We start from the raw sequence: 26690 nt of genomic DNA, 5'->3' as shown, positions 1-26690 counted from the left end.
AAGCAGTCACGGAGAAAGGAGCTAATAAGCAGTGGCGACCGCACAGACGTAAAACAAATGATCACCCTAAGAAAAGGGTGTTTGTCCAAGAGCGACGGACAGTCTCAGGGACAGGGAGAGGGCCCACAGATATGGCTGTGTCACAGGAAAGGCGATTCCCTTTAATCACCCGTGATTGGGAGACAGCGAGTGGGAAGAAGAGGACACACACGCACACACCTTGGAGGCAGATTTCTGGTCGGTGACTCCTTTGATTTGACTGACAGTGGCTCTTTGTGACTCACTGACCTGGCCTCTCTTTGTCTCCCACACTGAACCATCTGCGGAGGCTCTTAAGCGCAGTTTGGAGCGGCGGCAAACATTGCCAAACCCTGATCCAGATTAGCTCCCCCCCCCACGGTCATGGCCTGCTAAATCTGACTTTGCTCACACGCCAACTCTGCATCCGTTTTGTCTAGCTCCTGGTGCTAATTTGGAGGCAGTCAGTCAATAATTGTTTTGAGCTGCTACGCCGCACCGGGAGAGATTAGATTACTTACCACCAGGGTAGCCCCCCCACCCCCCCACCACCACCACCACCACCGTTCTCGTTTTCCCTGAATTACATCAGAGTTCAGGCTCCTTCATCTCTGAGTAAGCACATACCGCAGTCACACGGGAGGCTTAAAAAACATACCTGACGTGCTAGGGGGAAAAAGTGGACAATGGGATATATGGAGGACAGGAAGTGCAAGACAGCTCTACCTGTGTCTCCATGGGGGAAGATAGGAGGTGCCGGTTGATGGTGCTCGGGTTTCTGTACGCAAGCTCATGTGCGTTTGCCTGCTTCAGTTTCCTGTCTGGGCTAAACCCATTCGGAGCAAATTCAGGTCATAAATAATGAGCTGAGGAGGAAGTGAAAGATTAGCTTTATACGGCTCCTCGGGGTATCTGGTCTTGAATAACGATGATTCTTTTTTTTTGTTGTAATATTATAATAGCAACAGCATAACCCTTGCAGTGACAACACAGCGGTAGTTATCCAGGGTCCACAATCTGCACTTTTCTCCGAACGTCCACACGAGATGATTTTCAAAGGGAAAAATCGCTCTCGGATGACAAAGCAGAGAAGATTTTCCCAGCTCAGGCCAACATTTTAAAGCTCACCAATAATACAGAAAGTGCATAACAGTGTGGTGAGCGGCAGCGCGGGATACTTTATTTGTACTGTTGGTGTGGTTGTATAGAACAAATTAGGGTCAGAATCGGATCCAGCGAGTGCAGACAGTGCTGCTTCTCTCTTGTAGGTTTGGTTCAGAAACCTCATAGAACGATTCTGTGTGGTTCCCTGGCTTTTCGACCCATCTAAAACAGCTGACACAAGGCAGACTGGTGGGTGTGTAGGTCTTGAGGTGAGGCAGTTTAAAGCACAGGCAGACAGGCAGAGGTAACTGTTTCTTTTTTTTGGTAACTCCATTAAATTGAACCCCTGGGAGGTTTGGAGGACTGACAGCTGAGGTGGAGCTCGGGGCAGCCGAGCAGGAGGGCCAGTGTTTTCGCGTGTTTACGTGTTTTCCTTTACGATGGGGCTTTACATATATGGCTGCAGTGTTGTCTCTTTGGTCCACAGCCGACAGCGATGAGGTTCACTCGGGGGTATAGGAAAAGGCTCCGGGTACGACCTAAGGAACACCCCCGGTTTTCTCAAGGGAGCAATGCTTTTGAGGTGCGGTCCCCCACCACCTTTCAACTCCGATGTGGCGAATCAGTGGACGGCACAAAATCAGCGAGTATCCCTGACACTAATATGGAAAAAAGCCTGTTTGGAGCGAATATAAGGGCAAATATTATTCTTCCTGAGCGTAACCACGGTGAGCACCCCTGACCTGGCAGTGAAAGTGCTGAAACAAAAAGCCCAAAGACTTTTTCTGCTCCATCAAAGGGGAACTGCATAAAATAAACACGGCCATCAGATTACCACGCTGAACACGGGGCCGCGTTAGCCCGCGCCGGCCGCCCTGCCGCCCAACCCCATAGCTGTATGGGAGTTAAGTGTGGGGTCCGCTCAGTCAACACCATGACGCAAAATGGAACAAGACTCTGACAGAAGCCCCAGGCTGATGGAATAAGGCCCCTACCCACAGGCCCCCGGCAGCATACTGAGCGAGAACGAGAGGGAGCAGCAGGAAAACAGGAGGACAGACAAGGACGGGAGGCAAAAGGTATTTGAGGACATTTAAAAAAAAAAAGAAAAAAAGAAAGAGCATCATTTCCAAAGTGGTTCGGCACAGAAGCACAAGCTCCCGCCTTACAAAACCGCTAGCAGCGGCAGGTTTGGACAGATAGCAGCCATGTTTTATACACAGTGGGTGCCGTCGGCAGGGAGAAGGGCAGGGCAGCGGTTGTTGGTGGTGTCTGTAGCTGCCAGGGAGACGGAGTCTGCTACACCTACCAACAGTGGATAGTCTCAGCTAATGTGGATCTGACCTCACAGGCCTTCTTTCATATTCGGGCCTGTGCGAGTCTGTGAAGGGAGCCAGCTTACGTGCGGCCCCAAAAAAAAAAAAAGAAAGAATGTTTGCGCATTAGTTTGTGCTCCTCGCATTCAGGTGACGTAACCAGAAGCAAAAAAAAAGAAAGAGATCTTCCCCCTGAGGAAGACCAAGACTCTCCTCTTGGCCTTTTATCCCCCCACCCCTGTTATCTAACAGTGGCCCAACACAGGAGGAAGCCAGGCACAAAACGTCACTGTCACACCCATGAGATGGTCCATCAGTGGATCCAGTTCTGACCTTTTTCCTCACGTAGGGCTTCAGATCCCTCTTTATACTGAGGGCTTCAGGATGAGGCAGGGCTGAGGTGAAGTTTTACCAGATCCCACACGGGCGCAGGGCTGGCCTGGGCTGTAGCTGTTAGTGTTAAATGTGGGAGCCTCGGGTCCTTTTCTGGTCCCCCCCCCCCCCCAAAAAAAAAACAGCTCCCGTGTGCAACAACAGCGAGCGCGCTCACTGTGGTCCGCTGGGCCTCACACTAGCAGCATTGCATTACCACACATGCCTCCCTACTGTTCTCCTTTTCTTTTCATCCCTCTCTCTTTTCTCCTCTGACTCAGCTGTTTTGCTGGAAAATCCGTCTCTTTGAAGAAGGGCAGAATCTTTCATTACTCGACAGTGGGCAGAGAGAAAGAATGATAGGGAGAGAATAACCACGCCGTTGTCTTTACACACACCTCCCAGCATCCACCAGCGATAATTGTGTCGAGCTAATCACAGAGCGCGGCTCCAACAGGTGTTGTCCCTGCACCTGGGAGAAAAAGACACTTGGCTGAATGGGCATGTGTGTGTGTGTGTGTGTTTGTGTGTGTCTGGGAACAGTCAGAGGGTTGTGTGCGTGGCTCCAATTTGTAGTGAAAGTGTGTGAGACTTTTTTTTTTTACTGTGTCAGTGATTGAGATCACAGAAAAGTGTGTGTCACGGGCTTACTCAAGCTTTCTTGATAGCACTCACTCTTTGGTCACTTTATGGTGTCACACACACCGCTGTAATATAATACGATCAGTGTAGCGCCTCACCAGGCTGAACCCCATCTGAGTTTAATTATAAAGCTGCAGACTCCATCTGTTTGATATTACGGGAAAGTTGAAATTAGCACACAAACGCGGCCTCACTCTCACTCATACACCACACTGAATTTCAAATGAGAGCGATTACAATCACCTAATTGATAAATGTAACCACAGGGAGCCTCTTGGTGTGATTCATGTTCTATAACAAGCCTGTCTCAATGGTGTGTGTGTGTGTGTGTTTTTGGGCTTACGCTAAGATATTGGGGCGACAGCACTAGAGGCGATGATGTCAGCAGGAGGTCTCTCATGGGATTGATGTTTTTACCGTTAAGGAACTCTATGCTGACCAGAATAAAGGAAGCTGTTTTTTTCCCCCCACAAGACCCAGAGGAGGAGCCTGATAGCATGTGGATGTCGAAACATTAGAGCTTTACTGTCAAAACAAAGAGAAGGGGTTTCTGGAGCGGTCTGGCTGACTAGACAGCGACATTGACTGGACGTTGCATATTTCCGATTGTTCAAGTTCAAGCTAGGCTGTTACTCACTGATGATATCATCTGTCTGCTGTCTGTTCACGGCATCCAGTAGCTAACTGTTGCTTCAGAAGTTGGCCATTTCTGCTCAGGCAGGTGAGTGATCCACATTAATGAAGTGGAAATCTCCCGAGTGTCATGTTGACCAAAGGGAAATAAAACTCACCCCTTCGCTTTCAAGCCGCGGGCTTTCGCGTTTACGACAGCCGACCTCGGAAAAGTCGTGACAGCATCATTTGCTCTTGAGTCACGGCCCTATGTAAAACCCCGCCATTATTACAGGAAATGAGAAGGAGCCTTCGGAGTGGACGATAATGCAGCTCTCACCTCCTATGTGCAGCACTTCTACCTGCAGACTCATCACGGATCAGCGCAGGAGAATGAGCTGTATTGCCACCTTGTGGAATGTTCCTCGGGTGGTTAGACTTTAGGTGTCGGGGTCAGGGGGGGTTCTGCGTTTGGAGACAGAACTGTTCTACTTTATTCTTTTATTTAAAAAAGTGTTCAAACAATGCGAACGCTCACATTAAAGCATAACCTTGAATGGTTTATTAGACAAGGGCTCTTTACTGGTATAAAATCTATAAAGACGTGACCATTATATTTTCCATACTCGAAAATATCTAAAAGAGTACATGACTTGATATGTTTTTGACGTGGAAGAAAGAAAACAATCACACAAGAAAATGTCAACAACGTATGAGCAGTTTGCTTTTTTTGATATGGTGGTTTGATATGTGTTTTAATAGCTATCCTTAAAGTCGAGTCCTCTGATTGGCGGGCAGCTCGTCTTGGTCAAGGCCCCATAAGAAGGTGCGGAGACGGGTCACCTCCTTCAGCAGCTCTGGGCTCGGGATTGGCTGGGAGAGGTCGAGGCGAGGAGTTTCATTTGGGAGGATCAGAGGAGGGTGGTCCAGGAAGCTTTCAAAGATGTCTGAAGATAAGATAAGAAACGGATAAGGTCACTTGCTCGCATGTGTCATTGTGTGTATTTGCTAATTGGAATGTTACCTCCAGTCAGCTCTGTGGCCGGAGGAGGGGCCCAACATGGCGGGGGGGCTCTGGTCGGACCCAGTTTGTAATTAGCGAGGAGATGGTGCAACTGGGAAGGACTTAACAACACGTGCTCCTCCTGGAGACTGCTCCAGGATGACTAGAAGGCGAGGGATTGATAAAGGGAACAAAATTACTTTATACATTCGCATCAGACTCAGAAGATACACGTCAAATGTGGACACCATTACCTGGATTAGCCGAGTCTTGGGAATGCACAGGAAGTTGACTGTGGCTGACAGTTTTTTCATAAACTCAGAGGCAATGTCTCCCAGTCCAGCCCCCTGCAGCCAGTCCAGAACCAGGTCCAAGTTTGTACGGATCTGGACCGCTCTGGACCAAGAGAAGAGTCCATCTTGGAAGGAAGAGAACGAAGAACCGCATCATAAAACATGTCGCCAATGATGTAATTCTGCGATAGATTCACGTCACAGCTCTATTCACAGCGGCTGTTTTGACCTTTGACCTCTCACCTCTCTCTAGCAAAGTGTTGAGCAGGGAGGTGTTGGTGAAGAAGAAGAGGTAGCCGAAGGTTTGAGAGGTGAGGGGCGGAGACAGACACGCCTCCCGCGACAGCATCAGGGAGCAGCGGTACACCTCCACCAGGCCCGCCACCTTCGGGGGCAAGGCGGACACATCGTCCACCTCTCCTTCCCCTCGCCTCTTCTCCTCTCCCTCCTCACCCTGAGCTCCATCCTTCTCCTTCTCCTTGTCCTCGCTGGAGAATGGGTTGGTGTCCAACAGAGCCGGAAGGAGAGAGTACAGGGTCTTTGTGGAGCAAGAGAAACGTTAATACACCCATGAACCAGTGTGAAATAAATTTGTATAGCTAAAATATCATTTTTCCTCCCTTGAAAAGGGGCATAATAAAGATACCCAATGCTAACTTTACCCTGATGAATATAATCAAAAACATTATACAGTCAGCAAGCTGAGACTTAAAAATCCAAATGTCATAATGTTCCTTTTAGAACATGTTAGAAACTTTGGTGTGGGCCCGCTTGGTGGGTGCTGATGTTGGTAAATTGGTAAATCAGGCCCATTTGCTCGTTTATATTTTTAGCGTGCGGATGGTTAGCACAAACGGCGACAAAAGGCAGAAGAGTAAAGCTGAAGGCACGATTAATATCTGCGATGTTCAATTTGGCTGCGATGCACGCTGTCCTCCCCGAATGTAAAGCACAAAGGAAACAGAGGAGCTGCTCACAGCTGGAAAAAATTAAAATAAATTGTGGGTGGTGGTGAGACAGCTCCAGGAAAATCATGGAAATAAAAAAAAAAAAAGTATATTAAGCCTTAAGTAAGTTAAGTTTTGCTGTCTCTGTGAGCACTGGGCTTGACTCAAATCACACATTTAAAATAATAACTTTTTTGTCTATTAGCGTGCAGAAAGTGTTCGTCACCTTGGTGAGGTGATACACACACTGTTGGAAGGTGTGCATAATCACATCGTCCAGCTGCGCCAAAGCTTCCGAGCAGGTGTCCATGTCGGCCGTGAGAACCGGGTCCCCCGGAGCTTTTATGGAAATTTTGGAGATAAATGAAACATTTGTGTCTGCTCTTGTTTTTACATTCCAAAGATTCTGCGAGGCTTCACCTTCAAACTCCCACTCCTTCTCCAAGGCCTCCACCTTGACCTGGAAAAAGTTCAGGAGCTCTGTGGCATTTGACATCCAGAACATCAGAGGTCGGAGGTCAGACGAGAGCTTGAGGACATTGGGGGTGCTTATCTCACCTTCCTGCTCTGCGGAACTGGACACATTGACGCAATGGCAAAGTTATTTCAGCTGTAAAAACCACTGTGAGCATTCCCCTGTCATTGTTTTCTCTACGTTGTAAAAGAGAGACACGCCATTCCGGGATTATAAATAGACAGTTGTCATTACTCAGCGATATTCCAGCCATTTTCCAGCATCACCGTGTTGCAATGCTTTTATCATACTGCAAAAATTTGGACAGAACAGACACCGGCGCAAATGTATCATGAATCACCTAGCAGGAAATTTCTAAACAGAGGAAACATGACGTAGAACAAAAAATGTTCTTACTTTTGCGTGGGATGCTTATCCCCAAATTCCTTAATGTTATCCTGTAAAGAGAGTTGGAGACAGAAGAGAAGAGAGACATCTTGGGTTGGTGTGGGGGTGGAGGAGCGGGAGCGGAGTCTCGCCCTGCAGCCAGGACAATTACAGCACATTTTCCAACAGAAGGGCAGTGACATCAGCTCATCCTCGCTTCTGTTCACAACCCGGCGGGCCACAACAAGGGACACATGTCTGCTGGGCTTCGAGTGTGCGACGCGCGAATCGCCAGCTAATCGGCGACGCTGGCTCCGCGTTTCCTGTCGTGAGATTTCTGTCCCGTGTCAGAATGTTTAGAAAATGGAAACCGCACGCATGTATTTATATATCATGCACACTAATAGGCTGTCACGCTCTGTGATGGCAGCTGTGGTTAACCATTCCTTCCAAATTGCCCAAAGTTTTCAAAAACCCGGGATGAATCTGTCTACCTGATGCGTTCGACCGTGGCCGCACTGTTACGCAAGAGTATCCCAAAACAGCGCCGCTTGTTTTGGACTCCACAGATAAACCTCCGAGATGCATCTCCAGAATGCGTCATATCTCCAAGTTAGGTTTTGTTGCTTGTTTTACTTACCCAGACGATTTCTTTAATCAAATTGGCCGACTTGAGCAGTATCTGTGGTGTGAGGGCGGGATCCAGGTGTTTGGAGGCGTGATCGATCATGAGCGATAAGAGATAAGCAGGAGCTAAAGGTCCTCCGCCAGAGTCCGGAGAGGAATTTTTGGAGATTATCTCCTAGGAAGTACATGAGGTATACAGATTTGTCTATGAGACTATTACCGCTGATAAATATGTATTTTCCTTTTCTGCCTCACCTGCAGCAGAGAGTCGGCGTGACGAGGATGGAACTTCAGCACCGCGTCTGTAGATCCCAGGTACTGTCTCAGCGCTTCTTGTCTGTCCACCAACCCTGAGGGACAGCAAGTGGTGGCGATGTCTGCCTGCCACGGCAGGGTCAAGGCCAACGGCGGAGCGGGAGTCACGCGGGGGTCACGGTACAGGAAGAGGAAATGGTCCCCCATGCCGATCACGTCCCCGGGCCTGAGGACCGCCTCCCTGTAAATGGCCGCTCCGTTGTGCGTGACCGCGCCTCCTCTGAAGGGCCGAATCAAAGCTAACGCAAAGGCAAATTAGTTTTCGGAGGACTGCAACACAAGGTTGATGTAGGTTCTCATGGGAAGCGGTAGTACCTTGTCCAGTGGGCGTCCCAGGAACAGCCGAGTCTCTCCTGACCAGCAGGTGTCTGGTCAGGAGGTCGGGAGCAGAGAGGAACGTCTCGACCTTCAGGGGCCTCTTCCCCTTCCTCTCCCGTTCCCGGTCCTTCTCCCTCTCTCTCATCGTGGGCTTTCGTCCAAACACGTGTGTGTGCCCCACCATGATGTACAAAACAAAATCCTGAAGCACAACAGAGGAGAGCGGAGGAAAGTCAGGGAGGTCTGTTATCGCTCAAGTGCCACGGTTGATATCGAGCTTCCATCTGCGAGATGCGAACTAGAACGCGGAGTGGGTGATAAGGTCTGAAGTGTGTCACAGTTTGCTACAATGCAGACCTGACTGAGGCCATTGTGTGTGTGAGCGATGCACACAGAGGGGTTTTGTCCTCTCGTTGGATAGGTTGTTGAGGTATTGTGCTGCTCTGAAGCTGTTTTGTGCAGGAGGCTGAATGGGAGAGGCAGAGCGGTGGAAACCCTGATGGTATGTGGCGATTATGGACATGCAGGTATGATGTCACCTACAGGGTGTGCCTTCATCTCTATTACATGCCCTCTAGTTTACATACATTCACATCGGTGTGTTTGCTCTTTGTTGACTGTGTAAACATCTGTGCGTGTGGGTGCTGTTTGTCAGGATTGGTGTGCGATAGGATCTGTCAGCGTGTCTCGCCTTGCTCTGGTCGTAACCCTGCAGCAACAGGAAGTAAGGCCGGTCCGTGGGTGGAAGGATCAAGCTCTGTGACATCACTTCCAGGTCACAGCTGGAGCAGTCCCTCTCGTCCTCCACCGGCTGGTTCGTCCACCCGACTTTTGCTTCGGCCTTCGGTGCTCTGATCTGGAGATGGGGGGGGGGGGGGGGGTTTAGAACCTGCCACCAGAGACTTGTGGACATGTCTGCCACCGTACCTGTCCTGGCTGCGGGTTGATCATGCTCACAATGTTCTTCCTGTCCTGCACCCCTCCATTGTTGTTGCTAGGCCGGTTACCAGGGCCACTTGGGTCTTTGCTCATGTGGTTTCCTTGGCGACGCCGCAGACTCAAGTTCATGTCGCTGATGCTCCTCCTGAGCTCACTGTTCCTAGCGCGGTGACCCCGCTCAGCCTCCTCCTGCCCGCCTCCTGAGGACATCCTGCTGCGCCGCCAGCGTACGCCTGTTGATGCGTACGGGCCCGATCAGTCTGCTTCTGCATGGTGGAAAATCTGCATCTGAAAAAGTCTTAAACTGACCTTGCCAGTTCTCTTCTTCCCTCTCCCACTCCTTTTCCCTGTCTCTCTCTTCTCGCTCATAATCTTCCTTCCTTTGGATTTCAAAGCGCCGCTCGAATCCATCTTTAGGCCGCCACATGTCCACCAACAGCAAAGGACATTCCCATGGGGCAACACTTCTCCGGCACTCTGTCTCCCATTTGATAGCTCCATCTGGCTGCAGGATGGGCTTTCCGATGACATCACACAACAGGAAGTCCTCTGGGCTGTATTTCTGGACAACTACAAAGTAATGGAAGAGAGGGGGAGGGGTGATCATTCTTTTTCCATAACACTGCAGATTATTTTGTATTAAGTCATTCCCGTCAGGTTTAAAAAGAAAAATTGAGAAAACAATTCCCAGTAATGGGTCACAGCAGACTTTCAAATGAGAGAATTCTTCCCTCTTCGATACCTGCGTCATCCGCCTCGTCTCGCTCCCTCTCAATGTACCGAGTGATGACCTGCGCGATGAGATATCTGGCTGTAGAGTGAACACTGGCCAGCAGGGAGCGGTAGTTAGCCCCGCTTGACAAAGCATCCCCATAGATCTTTATCAGGCCTGGAGCGGAGGAAGAGGCTGGGGGCAGGTAGTGATGGGTGGACGGTGCAGCAGAATGGGCCCACACCTCCCTCTCCCGCTCCCCAACTGCCCTGTCCCGGTCGCTGTTGGAGCGCCCCCGCAGGAAGAGGTGGGAAAGACGCTTCGCGCGGGACTGGGGCCCGGCGGGCCGCGGCCTGAGAAAGGCCGGGGACGGAGACGGAGACGGGATCGGGGAAGCCAGCGAGGGAGTAGAATTAGAAAGGGAAGAGGAAGGAGCGGACGGGGCCTCGTGGAGGGAAGCCGCGTCAGAGCTGGTGGTCGACCTGGGAACAACAGAGGAGAGTGGGACAGATGGACGAGAGAGGAAGGAGAAAGGAAGGGACCAGTCAGCTGCGAATTATGACAAGGATAAACAACTAGGACTAAAATAAAATGGGGGAAAGGTTGCAGTTGGACGGATGCTGATGGCAGTGGAAGCAAGATAAGGAGACACGAATGCGACAACTCTCTCTTCAACAGTTTTATCACAGAATCCGTATTTAGCATGACCAAGGTGAAATGGCGCCTGAGCTCAGAACAAATCAGGAGAGATAGCAATAAAAAATATAAGGTTGCTTTAGAGACTGACTTCACAGAGATAGCGCTTGGCCAACGGCCGCCTAGCTTAGCGAAGTGTTTCCTGGGAGAGTTGATCCACAGACCCACTGGGAAATGAAGCTTTCTGGAGCGAGGACTCCCAGACCCCTCCATCTGACACGGGGACAAAGACAGGTGCAAAGACATACATAATCGGTAAATGCATATCAAGACAGTCTGTAGCGAGGGGACGAGGGGTTCCATGATGAGGATGGAAAACAATATAACAATGGCATGATGTCACCACCCAAAAAATATCAACAGGAAATGTTCAACGAGCTGTCAATACGGCGAAAACAAACAGGAAGCACGCCAAAACACTCCAATCAGCCTGTGAAAATCCTGGCATTAATTCCAGGCAGTCAAACAGGAAGCATCTTTAGGGGGCTCAGATCCAGCGGCTGTGGAGTTCCCGGTTGTTTCGCTGTGTTTACATTATCATCCCGATTGAGGAGCATCTGTCCTTCTGCTCATATTTAAAGGCCTAAAACAACCACGGCAAATCACTACGAGAACAAAGCGTTTACAAAAATTTAAGCCCGAGGGATAATGAGTCGTTTAAAGCTAGTTTCAATGTGTGGAGCCCTAGAAATAGAATGTCTAATGAACTTAAAAACAGATACTCATATAAAATAGTAAAAAATGAATATGATTCTAAAATCTTACCCACAGTCACTTCTGATTCCTCTCGTTTATGATGGTTCTACGCCGAGATTCAACCAGGCAGCTTTAAACTATCTAACTGAAAATGTTCCCTTTTCCCAAAAAATAGAATTCCATCGTCGAAATGCCTGAACTTGTCATACATCTACATCCTTCTCGACTGGTTTTTGAAACCTATCGTTGTCTAACTGAAGCAGTCTTTTCTCCAACCCGGACGGGATCTGCTCTTTCCTTCGCTCTGCTTCATTCTGGGTCTATAGATAGAGAAACAGGGCCCATTGTTTTAAGTGACAGAATTTCCTTCCTTTGCACTGGACAACACCTATATCCTGACTGAACGAGGGAGAGAGAGGGAGAGACACGGAGAGAGAGAGAGAGAGAGAGCAAGAGATAGATATGAACCTTCGAGAGCCATCTAAATATGCGCACAACTTTTTACCTGAGTTTTCTCTTCCATGTCTGGATTTATTTCATTTATTTATTGGGTTTATATTTCCAGTTTGGGTTTTAAACAAAGATGAGTATTTAAAAGTCAAAATAGCTGCGTTACAGAAGTTGGGCTTTGTTCTGATTTCTCTGGAACCGATTTGCACACAAGGGCCATTTTTAGGTTTTGTTGAAAAGAGGAAGAAGGAAGAGAACACACACACACACACACACACAAGCACGTCGAGGCAGGAAACCAGAGGGAGCAACGATGGAGGAGACACCTGTGATCTTTGCCCTCGTCTTCAACAGGAAGAAAGCGGTGGAAAGAGAAAGGGGACTCTCAGTGCACCCCAGATTTGTGGAATATGTCATCAATGTTTCTTCCATTTATTCCTGACCAACCTCTATAGTGGGGAAGAGGCACCAAAAACAACAGATCAAATCTTCTGAGAAGACCAAGATAAGAACTTTATTGATCCCACTCACTGGTGATTCGTGTTTCATCAGATATACATATTAGTGCCAAAAAATACAGTGTATGGTAGATTTTAGAGAAATATATGAAGTTTTGACCACACACATAGAAAAATAAACATATCTTTTCATTTTCATTTATTTTTTTGGCCATTTTCAGTATAAAACATAAACCTTTTGAAACATCTCACAGGTTATATTCACTAGAGACAATCTTGTGTGAAAGAAATAGCACTAAAATCCTTTAAAAGAATGGTTTGCACATTATTTTCCTTGTGTTGCCACTCTGTACCTGGATCTTGCTTCTTTATCTTCTCCAACAGGTCCAACATGGTCATGTGGAAGCCAAATTTTGCACCTTCAAAAAAGCAATAGCAGTGATTTGTTATAGATGCTCTGATCAAGATTTTAGGGCTGATCACTGGAAGCAACATCGGTCATTAACCAGTAAAAAAAGCCAGATATTTCCTTAGCCAGGGATTTCTTTAAGGCTCTCTATTGCTTAATCATTTTTATTGTCATATTAATAATGATGGTAGTATCCTTTACTGCAGTTCACTTTGTTCAGTCATAAAGAAATTCACAAAATGCACAAATTATATAGAAGAAATGACTTGAAATAACATGGACAATACCTTTGCAATGGATGTGGATGTGGGAGATGAATATTGAGAGCCTCTGCAGGTGGAGACTGACAGCAAACCCCTCTGGTCTCTGGTGGAATTCAATGAGCATAAGTTAATTATGAAGGAAACTTGCAATCACAAGGAAATCTAAACAAAGCCAGTGAACTAGAATTCCATGAAGTCGAGGTTTTATTTTCATTTTACCAGAGTAGGAATCGAGCTAGTCTTTCAGGTCGTTAATGAGCATCTTCCCCCTGAGATCCTCCAGAACGATGATGATGACCCTAACCTAGGGCGGAGGAGTGGTCCTGGTAGAAGCAACGGATGACCAACCTAGACGTCTGAGGAGGGTGACAGACGGGGAGGTGGCGGGGATGACAAGAGATTTGAACATAATGAGGGTCATTGCGTGCAGTGTTTGCTACTCACAACGTTGGACACAGGCAGGGGCTCAGCAGGGTCTGGGACAAGCTGGGAACGGTCCAATGACAGAGCCTTCCGAGCCTTCTTTGAGGTCTCAGTTGTCCTGGTAGAAACAGGCTAAAGTAAAGGATAAAATATTTCGTTTTTATCACCGTGCATTACAAAATACACCGATTCCTTCGCACTCAGAAAAGAAAAGTTGTGTCGTGTGGCGTTCGTTTATCTTACAGACTCTGGTGACATTTGTACCCGTTGCAGGTGAGCTGAAGAAACATCTCCATCTCTGGTCCTCACCGTCTGACCAGTGTAGTCAAAGTCCTCAGGCTTGAAATGTCCCCTGGCAGAAAAGCCTTGCCTCCTCCCAGCAGGATCTTATGGAAACCTATACAGTAGGGAGAAAGTTAGCCAAGCACATAAAATCCATACAAAATAAGGTCGTTGTTCAATGGCTGAATGAATGAAACTGCACCGGTATACATGTATCCACAACTATAATGCTATGTTACAAATGCAAAATCGTGCAGAGTAAGGGTCAATTACGATCAAAGGTAATCTTTAAGTCTTACCGGTGAAAGGTAATTCCCAAAGAACCGGTGTGGACGCCTAAACGGTTCGAACAACTCCGTGCAGCCCATTAACGCCGCTTCTTGCCTCCAATATAGTTCAGCGCTCGATGTATAAAAGTATAAAGCTGGGTGCCGGAAGGCCTTCTGATTTTATGATTTATGGTTCTTGCTGCTTGGTCTGTTTGGACCAATGTTATGACTGATGCATGTTTGTTGCTGAATACTGTTGTTAAATGATTCGTATTAAAGTAAGAGGATTAAGAAAGCCTGACGGTGTTCCGAACTTCCGCATTCCCATCGTCCTTTGCGGTGTGACGCGGAAGGACATCGTTCTGTCAGGAGCGCACCGAGGACACACGCAAGAAACGATCCAAGGTTAGCTGCTGTTCCGAGGTTAATTCGGGTTTATTCTTTCGCATTTGGGATTGACTTTAGTCTGACATACGGTTAAATGTCTATTAGTGCTCTTGGATAACCCACCAATCGTAAAATACGATAGAAACATACAGAGCAACAGAAACGAATGTAGCATCGAGCTAAGGCTAACCTTTTGAACACAGCTAGCTTTGGCTTAGTTAGGTATTATGTTTATGTCATGGATTCAACTGTATTACTTTTTAGTTTAAGTAGTTGAGTAGCTATTTTAAAGTAGCGCTGAGACTAATTCAACAAAACTATCCCATAATCAGCAGCCGTGGCAGGGTTATTTTTAGCTTAACCCATACATAAAAGACTTTACGTGCACTTCTTGACACCTGTATTATTTTTCATCCTTTTCTTATTAATACAATACATAATATTGCACCGTTCTCACTGTTTAGACGTACATCCTAAGCTCAAACAATGGCTGAGAATATTCAGGATAAGATCAAGGGCTACAGGACTGCTCCGTTTGACGCCAGGTTCCCCAACACCAACCAGACCCGCAACTGTTTCCAGAACTATCTGGGTGAGGACTCAATCATGTATTAATTAATGTATTTATAATATGATCCTAATCAGGTCATTAACAAAGAATGCCTGGTGGTGGCACTACGTGTTAGTCTGGCTCCAGTGACTTTGAATATTCTTTATGCGGATTTTTAATGCATAAATGCCAATAAATAGAAGAGATTAAAATGAAATAGTATACTAGCTTAATCTGACATTGTACACACAGGTGACGTCTGACCTTCAGTGTCTTTGTCGATTGTTTTTTTTTTTTTTTGTAAGAACATTATGCAAGATTTTTAACCTTGAATTCTATTGTGCCTTCTTACCTGCAGACTTCCACAGGTGCAACAAGGCCCTTTCAGCCAAAGACCAGGATGTGTCTCCCTGTGACTGGTACCAGAGGGTTTACAAGAGTCTCTGCCCCATGAGCTGGGTGAGTTGTGTCCCCTGTGATTTTGACTCGGTTGTTCTGTGACAGCAACAGACAGCATGTAAACCAATATGCAGTTTACATTCGAACTTTCGTCTGGATAGTATGTTTGACGTTCCTAAGACTTGGATGTCTTTGACTGGAGCAGTGGTTCTTGCTAATAATTGATCTTTTTCCCCCTGTTATTTCCCAACAGGTTGCCAAATGGGACGAGCAGGTAGAGAGCGGGTCTTTTCCAGGGAAGATCTGAAATCCCCAGACTGCTGCTGACCAGGACAGTCTACTACATGATATTCTGTTACGTGTCGTTACTACCCATAATACTGATAACTCCAGTGATGTTCACATCAGCATCAAGAGTGATGTTATTAATAACATAAATACGCACAACTTTTTACCTGACTTGTCAAGGTGGAAAGTTACTTGTCCTGTTTCTTTTGTTTCTTTGACATTGGTTAATTAATAAATACAAAGTGGATTTTAAAAGGTATTAATGCTTGTGCAGATTCACTGATTTTAGAATTACATCACAAACTTCAATATTTGTTTAATGTAATAGGGGACGGCAGCGATTGAAATGACCTTGTTTAAAGCAAATATTTTACATATTCTGATATATAGACCTAATTTGTTTAGCCAAACTTCGTTTTATAGAGGTCTTCTGAGCTATAGTATTTAGTTCACTTCGCTCAATATCCTTCAGATGTTGTAGTACAACAAAAATAATACTGCAAGGTACACTAATTAACAAGAAACAAAGCACTCGGAGAGAGAGATGATGATAAAGGAGGTAACAGAACTTTGTCAGAACAGCTTTTCGATGGCAGTAAAATCAAATGTCCAGCAGGTGGCGGTAGATTAAACTGGAGCCACGTGTAACGCAAACTCTTTCCACACGGTGGCGCTGCATAGACAGTCGATCTAACTTTGGTTTTTGAATTGCTTTGTTTATTTTAAAATTATTGTTTAAGGCCCTAAAGGAGTATTACACATGGAAACCAGAGGATATTAAATGATTTTTAACTGACAGTAAACGTGTGTAAAGCGGAGAAAACCCCTTAAATAATTTGAAACATTGTGTAACATGTATATTTTACAAAAAGTAAGGCCTTCTATGGACATTAAGTTACAAATGATGTATTTCTCACAAAAGCATTTGTCATTATTAAGTATTAACTGATGACGTGCTGCGTTCCAAGCATCCTTTTCAAACACATTCTTAATAGGTTTGAAATTATAATTTGAATTGGTCCACAACTGTTGGCGGCAGTTGAAGCTAATCCGAAGATCTTGGTTTCTTAAACGATCGGATTGCAGTCGAGCTTTATTTATCTCACATCCTCACTTCACATCCTCTGTAAGTGCCCTCAGCTATGTGTCAATCTGTCCTGACATGTCGGGAAGGTGTGTTCCCGTTTTCTGAACCAAACCCTGTTCTGCTCTTTGTTGTAACCAATAAATCCAACTAATCCGGGGGGGATAAAAACAAAACTACAAATGAAAACATTAAAATGAGGTATTGAAGTCGTCATTGTGGAAGTTCGGCGGGAATAACCATCCACAATGTGGTGCTGTTGCTCTAAAAAGACACAGCAGTTGTTCACCGGACCTGGCGCAACGCAACAGGGCATTGTGGGATATGTAGTTCTCCTGTCGCGAAATAACCAACTTCCGTCTTTTGTATAGTTTCTAGGAGATCTTTTTGGCCGAATGAAATATTATGTTGTATAAAATATTCTAGCAACTTATTGGTTCACAAGATCACAAAGTAATGTCTTTAGTTTAAGTTTTATTTGGCATTACATTGAAATTGCAATTATGTAACAGAAGCTTGGTGCAATAAAGCATGGAAAGAAGTTGCATAAAATATGATGGTCACACATCAAACGTTACAGACAAACGTTAAGTGCCTGTTGGACACTGGATGGAACGATAATATCTCTTGTTTCCTCCCTCCATCTCCTTTTCTGTCCTATAATCCAATTGAACAGGTCACGTGGAGAAGATCCTGTAGGTTAGGTTACCCTGGCAACAGCTGTCAAGCTAAAAAGGAATCTAAACACGAACGCACGGATGCGTTATTTCTGTTGCTTCCCTTTTATTTGGTAATATTATTATATTAATATATTAACTGTTGCTTCAGTTTCCCATTTAGTCTCAACAGTCCTTAATGTGGAACTAAGTGCAAAGACGTATGATGGGGTTGGATTAAACCTGACCTGTGTGACCTTTCTGAGAAATCTGTCTTCCATCTCCATAGTTCCGCCTCACTGTCTAGTTTCAGCTGGAAGTTTGCACATTGTAATTATAAAGGAACCCTCTCAGGGAACATATCAAACTTTGGCCGTATTAACTTTTCCTAAAGAATTGTTCAAATTCCATACTTGGATTAAAAGTGGGTTTTGCAGATTACGTTGTGAAGAATTAGGAGTTCTCTCTGTTTGTTTGCCACCCACTGAGCCGGTCTTATGATTTCTGCGTGACCGGGCTTTGTATCTCAAGTGCGTGCGCGTCGCCCTTTGTTTTTGGCGCACCCGGTGGGCAGCCAGCGGTCCAGCGGTCCAGCAGCGGCGGCGGCGGCCTCACAGAGACCCCATTCACTATGTGCTCCCCGTCACTGCCTCTCTGTACGCTCTCTCAAGCACGTCCTCCCTTCCCCACGTGCGCCGCTGCCCTGGCAGCGCGAACCAATTCGCGGTGATTCAACAGGATGGAGCGTTCTGCGTATTTTACGCAAATGAGTAATGTTGCAACGTGCCGGCGAACGTGTACGCGTGTGTATAAAGCATACAGACAGGAGGGAGGGCAGAACATTTACCAGACAGAGGCTTGAGGACAATATCGACTGACCGGACAGATAACACCCCACCATAACGGTAAATAGACATATCTTCAAGATGCAGCGTGTGAATTTGGCACATTTTTATCGTACTTTCTTTCTTTAACAAAAAACAAAACTAAAAAAAAAACTAAGATGCTGATGTCAACAAACTTGTGTTTTATTGATTCGATAGAAAAATGTCTGCCTAACTCTATAGGATTACATTATTTCTTTAAAAGAATGAGTCCTTTCATCAGTTTTCCATTAGGAATTCAGAGGTGAATCCGGAAGCAAAGGGAGAGGTTTTAATCTCAATTTTGAAGTCTTTCTGAATAAGTGAAAGCAGCTCTAACCCTTTTTTGGAAACACCACATTGAGCTCTAGGTGCTTTCAGAGAGTCCTTTAGTGTCTGATGTATTTGTCCAGACTCATCATATATTCCACCTGTGTTTGACTATCTTCAGGTTTTCCTGCTGAGTGTTTGCACAGAGGTGTGTTACAAGCAGTACGAGATCGGAAGTGTACCATCAGAAGTGTTTTGGTTACTCCTGAAAAAGGCACAAACATGGAGCGAATGGCAGAGGAAAAGGTAAATTTGGCATTCTTGATTTATTTTTCATATTCCTACGGCTTTTTTTTAATATCCTCTCCATTGTGTTCCACTTATATGAGTTTCCTGAGGAACCTTCTGCCTCGCTGATGTGATTGCGTGCTTGTGTCTCTCCTGTGTGTGCGGTATTTACGAGTCACAGCCTGGCAGTTCTGTAATTTTCCTCTCTGGCTGGAGATGTGAGCATTTTAGGACACGGCAGAGAGGGGAACAGGGTTGGCAGGCGACAAGTTGGAACTTGAGTGTTTTTAGTTTCCTGCTGCGATGTGTTTTCTGTGATGGGAGGTGTGATAAACGTTCAGGTGTGTACAGTTCAGGGGCCGCCATTCTGGAGTTTAACGAAGGTTTATGGACGTTGCCGGAAGAATGGTCGGAATGGCTCCATCTGTCTCGTTAAATATCCTAATTGCAGTTCCTTCATCTGTTACTTAAGACTTTCCCATGTTGATGTCATCGACAACACACACTGCGCGCATTAGCAGGAGCTAACTTAGCATTCAACTTAAAAAAAAAAAATGGCTCCATCCCATCCAGCCAACCACTGAAACTCAGTTAATAGAGCGGAAGTCTAAAATATATAACCGTGTTTTAACCATAGCTTGCCTAGCCTATATTAGCTTCCTTCTACGCGGTTCCTCTCTCAGCCTAGATGACCAAAACTGCATTAGAATTAATGCTGCTTACTCAACTGGCCACTCCCCCAAGTCATTCTGTAAGAGAGTGACTTAAAATGACCATGCTCACATGACTCAGCATCAGCAAATAAATCCCATCGAGCTGTGGGGCTGATCACGTCTGGTTCAGACTGTCTGAGGTGATCTGGTGTTCTAATAGCAGCATTTATACCTGTAAGTTTCTCATCATCTATGTTAACTCTTATCTTTGTCTGTGTAAATTCTCAGTCATCCAGGTCATTGTATCCAAGGTAGTTTTCTCTGTCAACTGGACTGGGAAGGCGAAACGTCTTCAAGAGAAGAAACCCAGTCCAGTTGACAGAGAAAACTACCTTGGAAACTCTTATCTTTGTTGCAACATTTCCTGTGTCTGACACACTCGTGTGTGTGTGTGTGTGTGTGTTTGGCTCTTATTACTCCTTATATGGACACACAAAGTTCCCCTGAGAAACACGCTGTGGTACTTCCAAACGATTATCGGCCAGACAGAAATTGTGTGTTAATTCAGTTAAGATCTCTCTTATTCCTTAATAAGCACCTAAAGGAGCCACTCCAAACAACAACGTTCTTTAGGAGATGGAGAGAGAATGTGAGAATTGAAGAAACGGTGCAGCATATTATTCTGAATGCTCTGTTTTGAAATAAAGCTGCTTCCTGACGGTTGTGGGGATGGGGGGGGGGGGGGGGGGGGGGGGGGGGGGGGGCAGACCAGGGTGCAGACCGGTGCCCACAAGAACGTCGTGGCAATACAAGACACAGTTTAAATATTCCTTTTAGTGTATCCTGATCGGTCATGACTGAGGTGGAATCATTGCATGAAATAACGCACTGCAATTTCAACGTTATGCACGAGATGTCGAGGCAACGTCCAGCATTTTAGGCAGGAGGAAGATAATACGATGTACCAATGTGGGTGTCACGTCTAAAATAACCTTCTCAGAAATGTCTCAAAATGTTAAAAAAAAAAAAACAAACCCCTCTCACACACATGCACACACCAAAGCTACGTATAAAGATATTGGCAAAATGATTGTGTGGGGGATATCACACATGGGCTGACGTGTGCTTCAGTAATTATGGGTTTGATTCATTAACACAATGTAAATCTCGGCGCAAGCTGACAGTTTGTTCCCAAAACTCTGTGATAGTTTATCAGTGACGGCATGTACGACCTATTCTGAGCACGACTGTCAGGAACAGATAATAAAAATAGAATCTGGACATGAAAACGCCCGCAAATGTCCACAGTTTATGTTTGCAACAATAGGAAGGCCGTGTTCGGTTCAGCTGGAGAACCAAAGTAACATTTAGGGTTTTCCCTTTTCGGCTAATCTTAATCTTTATGATGTTTTCTGTCTTTTGAGCACTCGCCGTGAGGGTTAAGCCCCAAGTTCTGATCATGCTGTTACGCACTAAAACCATTTAAATTAAAAAAAAAAAAAAAAAGTCCTTTCACAATAGGATTCTGTTGTCTTGGAGTGGCTTTGCGACTTAACCTTAACGAAGACCAACCCCACGAACCCTCACAGTTCACCTCTGTTGTCACACCTCGCTGCGGGGGGCAACATCGGGAGAAAGACGCTTTGTTTGTAGCTGCAGCGTCGCTGTAAACAAGAGGAGCTTTGTGGAGTAGAGAACAGGCCTCCGCGCAGTCATGATCGATTGAGGACATGATTGTGTGAGAAGTCTTTAATCTGTTCCGTCTGTTTGTGTCTGCAGCCCAAGAAGAAGATCACATTGTACCTGCTGTACAGTGTAGCAACCGCCGTCATCGGATCGCTACAGTTTGGTTACAACACTGGAGTCATCAATGCACCAGAACAGGTTTGTCTCTGTCTGCCTCCATCTGTGTGTCTGTCTGTGTGTGTGGGTGTGTGTGCAGGACCGCAGGAGGAAATGAGAACTCTGTACCCACCATTTCAGCTGACATTTGCAAATGATAAACGTTACCGCTGGTATATATCACAGTGTAACATGACGTACATATAAATAGTAAGTCTGTAAGGATCATAACTAAAAAATACAAGAATGAGTTTTACTATTGCACTGCCGAGTGGCTCTGATTCAGCCGTGAATTTGTAATAACCGTAACAGAAGTGTGTGGGGGCATCGTCTGGGTGTGTTCTTAATTGCGTGACTCATAAATGCTCCAAATTTCCACGTTAAGGCTGCTGCTCAGCTCTGCAACATGACGACACCACAGAGATTGCGCAAGGCCATTGCTTCTGGGGCAACAGCGCCCCCACGTGGATTCCTTAAAATAATAAATTCATTTGTTCGTTCTAAATCCAAACGCATTCTCGCCTTCTGTCGGGCAGAAACTGCGCAGGTTTTTCCAGAATGTATCGATGGAGCGGTACGGGGAGCCTTTCAGCCCAGGTGCCAACACCATGGTGTGGAGTTTTGCTGTGGCCATCTTCAGCGTGGGAGGGATGGCCGGGTCCTTCTCTGTGGGCGCCATGGTCGACAAATTTGGCAGGTGAGACGAAGGCCACCTGTTTTTCTTGCTATTTGCATATTATTCAGGCATCATTTTTGGACAACATCGTTTCCTTTCTTCCTATAACCTTCTGCCCTCACCTCCCCAGGCGTAAATCCATGCTCATCTCTAACATCCTCGCTCTCCTCGGCGGCAGTCTGATGGGACTGTCCCTCCTGGCTAAATCCTTCGAGATGGTCATCATCGGCCGGTTGATCATCGGCGTGTTCTGCGGCCTGTGCACGGGCCTGACCCCCATGTACGTGGGCGAGGTCACACCCACCGCTATCCGAGGGGCCTTCGGCACCTTGCACCAGCTGGGCGTGGTCATCGGCATCCTGGTGGCACAGGTGAGCTGCTGCGAGCATGGAGCATAGCGAAGGAACGTTCTGGAAAGCCTTGGGTTCGTTTTCACTTCCTGCGCCGCCTCGTCTTGGTTAGGTCTTCGGTCTGGAGTTCCTGCTGGGCTCAGAGACTCTGTGGCCTCTGCTGCTGGCTCTCACCATCCTGCCAGCCTTGCTGCAGTCCGTCATGCTCCCCTTCTGCCCCGAAAGCCCCCGGTACCTGCTGATCGTGCTCAAACAGGAAGAGGAAGCCAGGAAAGGTCGGTCTTAAATATTCCAACAAGATGGCGGCATTACACTTTAATGAGAGCGAATGGACTGAAAGTTTGATGACAGATGGGTTGTCTCTACTTGCTGTATGATTTATTTAACCTTTATTATGCGCGGGAATAACGAGCCGCCTCTTTGCAGCGCTGGTGCGTCTGCGAGGCTCTGAAGACGTGAGCGACGACATCCAGGAGATGAGAGAGGAGGGGATGAAGATGGCCCTGGAGAAGAAGGTGTCCATCCTGGAACTCTTCCGCTCCCGGAACTACCGTCAGCCCATCATCATCGCTATCGTCCTGCAGCTCTCCCAGCAGCTGTCGGGCATCAACGCTGTGAGTAAATATAAAACCCCCTCCATTTATGATGGGATGCCGTCGCGTGGGGGTGAGAGGGAAGCTGTAATTGCTGTAAAGGAGCATTAAGGAGGACATGAGCAGAGATGCTTTCAGGCTCCAGGCGACGTGAGACTGAGAGGAGTAATTCAACCCTGAGCGTCGGCGGAAATTCACTTTTTTAATTGAATGAGTTGACGTAACCAGGAGGGACGCGTCCCTAAAGCCTGTAGACCTGAGGAGCAGGGCCAGACGGACCGATCAGCCGGCCCATTCCAGCCACTCACTTTTCTTCTGTCTCCAGGTCTTTTACTACTCTACCGGAATCTTTGAAACGGCCGGAGTTTCTCAGCCCATCTACGCCACCATCGGCGCCGGTGTAGTCAACACCGTGTTCACTGTCGTCTCTGTAAGCACCTGAACAAAGTCCACATGTCTCCTATCCTGGGTTATCAGATCTCACTCTCCTCTCCTCTCCTCTCCTCTCCTCTCCTCTCCTCTCCTCTCCTCTCCTCTCCTCTCCTCTCCTCTCCTCTCCTCTCCTCTCCTCTCCTCTCCTCCCTATTCTCTCCTCTCCCCTCAGCTCTTCTTGGTGGAACGTGCTGGCCGTAGGACGCTGCACCTGATCGGCCTGGCTGGAATGGCCGTCTGCGCTCTCATTATGACCATCTCTCTTTCATATGTGGTGAGTGAGAGTCCGGTGGGCTCGGATACTCCCCAGTGTCCCCCTCCACCTCGTCTCATTATGCCTTCACTTTGTTTCCTCTTGAGCAGAAGAGCAACCAGTCTCTGAGCTACCTGGCCATCGTCGCCGTGTTCGGCTTTGTTGCCAGTTTTGAGATGGGCCCTGGCCCCATTCCTTGGTTCATTGTGGCAGAACTCTTCTCCCAAGGGCCCCGGCCTGCCGCCATAGCTGTCTCCGGTTTCTCCAACTGGACTGCCAACTTCCTGGTGGGCCTGGGTTTCCCTAAACTGGAGGTATGTAGACTATTCCCGCGAGATCTCGGCAGCTCCTGATCCACCGTGGCCAACGTGTCCCCCTCTCTTTGCTTCCTCAGGAACTTTGCGGCCCATATGTCTTCATCATCTTCATGATCTTCCTCATCTTCTTCTTCATCTTCACCTACCTGAAGGTGCCCGAGACCAAAGGAAGAACATTTGACGACATCGCACAGCAATTTGCCGCCAGCGCGGCACACCGCTCCCAGCCCCCGGAGGAGGTGGTGGTGGGTCTGTCTGAGGGCAAAGATGCTGCTCCCGTGTCCCCCACAGAGAAGGTTCCCATGGTAGCTCTACCAGAAAAGCACTGAGCATCCATGTGGAGTCCAAACACACAGTTAGGCTAGATGTCACAATGGACATGAGGTGTCCTTAAAAAATACAAGCCAGGTCAGTGTTTTAACCTTCACATAATATTATTTTTCAAGGCTATGTTTTGTAATATTTATCTTTTTTAATAAAGTTGAGATTACGAGTGAGGAAAATCAAAGTGTACTGTATGCCAGGGTCAAGTATTTGTTGACATACATGAAAATCGCCTTAAAAATAGATTAACACATGTCCACATCAAAGCCCCCCCCCCTAAAAAGGTCACAGGATTTGGAGGTCTTATGTATTGGGGTCATGCATGAAAAGCCGGGTTTGGAGCCTGGTAGTTTGACCCAAAAAAGAAGAAAAAAAAGCCTGACTCGGCATCCTGAAGTGCCTTTGAGTGTGTGTGTGTGTGTGTGTGTGTGTGTGTGTGTGTGGGGGGGGGGGGGGGGGGGGGGGGGGGGGGGGGTCATGCCTTGATTGGACTGAAAGAAAGGAGGTGCAGCAGACTGGAGTAAAATAATTAAGCAGGAATGGAGATCAGGATGTGCAGCAGAGTGCTGGGGCTCGTCCTGCTGCACAGCGTGACCAGTTACAGCAGAGGTCACGTTTCTGTGCGCGCTCTCCTGACACAAGGCGCCGCAGCAACATCTGCACATTCCGTCCAAATACACCTTTTTCCTGCTCTCCGTGCTGCATCATCCCAGTCGCGCCTTTTCCCGGGTCAGCATAGCCCCCGCTTTAGGAAGTCTAGGCAGAAAAGAGGGAAAACGGGAATATCACGTGCATGTGAAGATGTCTTTTCAGTCCAAATAAGCTTCAGGTGATTCAGAATCTCTGACCCAGTCCGTGGCTCTGGAGAACCAGGAACCCACCTGAACTGCGTCGTGTAGTGCTGGTATTGGTTCTGGAAAAAAAATGGGCCTTTTCCCTCAGCCTTTCATCTGATGGAGGGACTCTTGCCGTCGCTGCCTGATATTTTACAGCAGTATATATGAAGAGCAGCCCTGCCGAGGCAAGCAGCTGCCCTTCAGAGCGGTCTGAGGCGAGCGTGGAGGTGAATCACAACCGCATTTGTCTGCATTGTTAAAACTACTGAGTAGTGGCTGCGGCCCGATTCAGCCCCCCGTCTGCCTCGTCCACGTCTGAAACTGATGTCTGAATCTGCTCTGATTAGTGGAAAAACCTCCCCCACATGTCTCAGCAGAAACGGGAGCGTCCACGTGGGATGGCGTCCACTACAGAAACTAAACTAGCTATTTATTTTAATGGTTACTGCACATAACTGTTATCAAATGTTGAGTTTATTTGCAGCTAAATGTCTGAAATCTGATTGTATATATTGTAAAATCAGCTGCATTTGAGCTGCTCTTCAATGTTGCGCCTCTGTTGCTCCAGAGCATTTTCTTGAGCTTGGTGACTTTTTAAGTTGCACTTTGACAGCTGCACTGTTTTAAATCCTCTCTTGTACTGCTCAGTCGCCTGTAAATACTGTCGGGGTTGATGGTTACAGCGCTAACTAGGCTAACTATGCTAACTAGGCTATTTAAGACAGAAATTTATGAATTTTAGTACGATGAGACATGGTCTGTATGCGTATGGGATGGCATTTAAAGGTTTTTCCTTGGTTCTCCTGCTGTATTAATAAATGCCACCCGCTTTGAGGAAATGAAATAAAGAAGTTTTAATCTTGCAATGAGTGGAAACCAATTTCATGAATGTTTAATTGAAGTCTGAGGGGAAGTGAAAGTGTGAGAGCCCATGACTGTTTTGTCTTGTGCTTCCACATGCTGCCACATCTCATTCAAAGCAGTTATCTGTGTTTTCTCCTCACTACTTAGTTTAAACCGACACACTGATTGCAGCAGAATTGACGTCTTTCCTTTTAATGGGCACCACAAACCAAAGATTGGACCACTTCAGAGCCGTTTGACTCCAAACAGGAGGTCCTCTAAAAATGAAAACTAAAAGATTTTTTGAATCCACACAGTCTCCTCTGTGTTAACATCTGGACATAAAACAGCGTCACTGCTCAGCTGCAAACACGTTCGAGCATTTTTATGCGTTTTCCTTTAACATTATCACAAGTGGAATTAATGAAGCGTCAGCATTTGATGTGAATACTTTACCTTCTGTATGACGCCTCCTCGCAGTAAAGAGCCCCCAGCTCTTTGGGAATGGGGCCATCTAACTGTGTCAAAGCAGCGTGCAGCATCTCTCTGAAGTCATTGTGGCGAACTGGAGCATGAAAGCGCATCAACAAGCTGCAGTAGCCGCTCTGACCGGGGGGAGGCGCGCGTGAGCCGGGGAGATGCTCGGCCATGTGCGTGTCTCGAAAACTGTCTGGAGAAGAAATCCTGGGAGGGGGACAAGCCACAGGAAAAGATGGATGGAGAAGGATGGAGAGCGGAGGCCAACTCGTGCTTGCGTTCCACCAAAGATTTAATTTGAGAG

The 26690-nt window shown here is 46.8% G+C and overlaps 3 protein-coding genes and 1 long non-coding RNA gene across 6 annotated transcripts; 2 read left to right on the top strand and 2 right to left on the bottom strand.

Annotated features, from left to right (window-relative positions):
- Nucleotides 1-4603: 4603 nt before the first annotated feature.
- On the bottom strand, nt 4604-11805 carry rasip1 (Ras interacting protein 1). Of its 2 annotated transcripts, none has more exons than XM_003966271.3 (16): nt 11521-11805; nt 10847-10968; nt 10090-10541; nt 9657-9917; nt 9336-9580; nt 9100-9264; nt 8406-8610; nt 8031-8329; nt 7789-7950; nt 7179-7219; nt 6728-6882; nt 6534-6646; nt 5604-5898; nt 5322-5485; nt 5089-5230; nt 4604-5011 (listed from the first exon to the last, which is right to left on the bottom strand). In XM_003966271.3, the coding sequence occupies exons 2-16, from the start codon at nt 10966-10968 to the stop codon at nt 4833-4835; spliced, it is 3000 nt and encodes a 999-aa protein (XP_003966320.1). In that variant the 5' UTR covers nt 11521-11805; the 3' UTR covers nt 4604-4832. The 2 variants fall into 2 exon arrangements, with proteins under 2 accessions (XP_003966320.1, XP_029694817.1); XM_029838957.1 differs by having other exon boundaries at nt 11525-11805.
- A 585-nt stretch (nt 11806-12390) lies between these two features.
- Nucleotides 12391-14336, bottom strand: LOC105416727 (uncharacterized). Its single transcript, XR_964683.2, has 6 exons — nt 14036-14336; nt 13698-13851; nt 13476-13586; nt 13251-13387; nt 13056-13134; nt 12391-12778 (listed from the first exon to the last, which is right to left on the bottom strand). It is a non-coding gene; the product is annotated as an uncharacterized lncRNA (long non-coding RNA).
- On the top strand, nt 14276-15888 carry cox6b2 (cytochrome c oxidase subunit 6B2). Of its 2 annotated transcripts, none has more exons than XM_003966249.3 (4): nt 14276-14410; nt 14857-14984; nt 15301-15401; nt 15595-15888. In XM_003966249.3, exons 2-4 carry the CDS (start codon nt 14879-14881, stop codon nt 15646-15648), a joined length of 261 nt encoding a protein of 86 aa, XP_003966298.1. In that variant the 5' UTR covers nt 14276-14410; nt 14857-14878; the 3' UTR covers nt 15649-15888. The 2 variants fall into 2 exon arrangements, with proteins under 2 accessions (XP_003966298.1, XP_011604161.1); XM_011605859.2 differs by having other exon boundaries at nt 14332-14428.
- Nucleotides 15889-18125: 2237 nt separating this feature from the next.
- On the top strand, nt 18126-24514 carry slc2a3b (solute carrier family 2 member 3b). Its single transcript, XM_003966272.3, has 11 exons — nt 18126-18274; nt 18684-18808; nt 21223-21327; nt 21822-21982; nt 22092-22332; nt 22424-22586; nt 22738-22925; nt 23230-23334; nt 23509-23610; nt 23700-23903; nt 23984-24514. Exons 2-11 carry the CDS (start codon nt 18785-18787, stop codon nt 24233-24235), a joined length of 1545 nt encoding a protein of 514 aa, XP_003966321.1. The 5' UTR covers nt 18126-18274; nt 18684-18784; the 3' UTR covers nt 24236-24514.
- Nucleotides 24515-26690: the final 2176 nt, after the last annotated feature.

The sequence above is a fragment of the Takifugu rubripes genome, chromosome 7 (assembly GCF_901000725.2).
Source record: "Takifugu rubripes chromosome 7, fTakRub1.2, whole genome shotgun sequence".
In the NCBI taxonomy this organism is placed as follows: Eukaryota; Metazoa; Chordata; class Actinopteri; order Tetraodontiformes; family Tetraodontidae; genus Takifugu; species Takifugu rubripes.
Note: the sequence above shows the minus strand (reverse complement) of the source record. Positions and strands in the feature narration are given on the sequence as shown.

Coding starts and splice junctions, on each gene's coding strand:
- slc2a3b (XM_003966272.3), top strand. CDS start 18,785: ATGGAGCGAATGGCAGAGGAAAAG. Junction 18,809..21,222: donor AGCGAATGGCAGAGGAAAAG/GTAAATTTGGCA, acceptor TTGTGTCTGCAG/CCCAAGAAGAAGATCACATT. Junction 23,904..23,983: donor TGGGTTTCCCTAAACTGGAG/GTATGTAGACTA, acceptor TTGCTTCCTCAG/GAACTTTGCGGCCCATATGT.
- rasip1 (XM_003966271.3), bottom strand. CDS start 10,968: ATGGAGGGGTCTGGGAGTCCTCGCTCCAGAAAGCTTCATTTCCCAGTG. Junction 10,542..10,846: donor CCAAGCGCTATCTCTGTGAA/GTCAGTCTCTAA, acceptor TGTTGTTCCCAG/GTCGACCACCAGCTCTGACG. Junction 9,918..10,089: donor AGACGAGGCGGATGACGCAG/GTATCGAAGAGG, acceptor ATTACTTTGTAG/TTGTCCAGAAATACAGCCCA.
- cox6b2 (XM_003966249.3), top strand. CDS start 14,879: ATGGCTGAGAATATTCAGGATAAGATCAAGGGCTACAGGACTGCTCCG. Junction 14,985..15,300: donor CTGTTTCCAGAACTATCTGG/GTGAGGACTCAA, acceptor TCTTACCTGCAG/ACTTCCACAGGTGCAACAAG. Junction 15,402..15,594: donor GTCTCTGCCCCATGAGCTGG/GTGAGTTGTGTC, acceptor ATTTCCCAACAG/GTTGCCAAATGGGACGAGCA.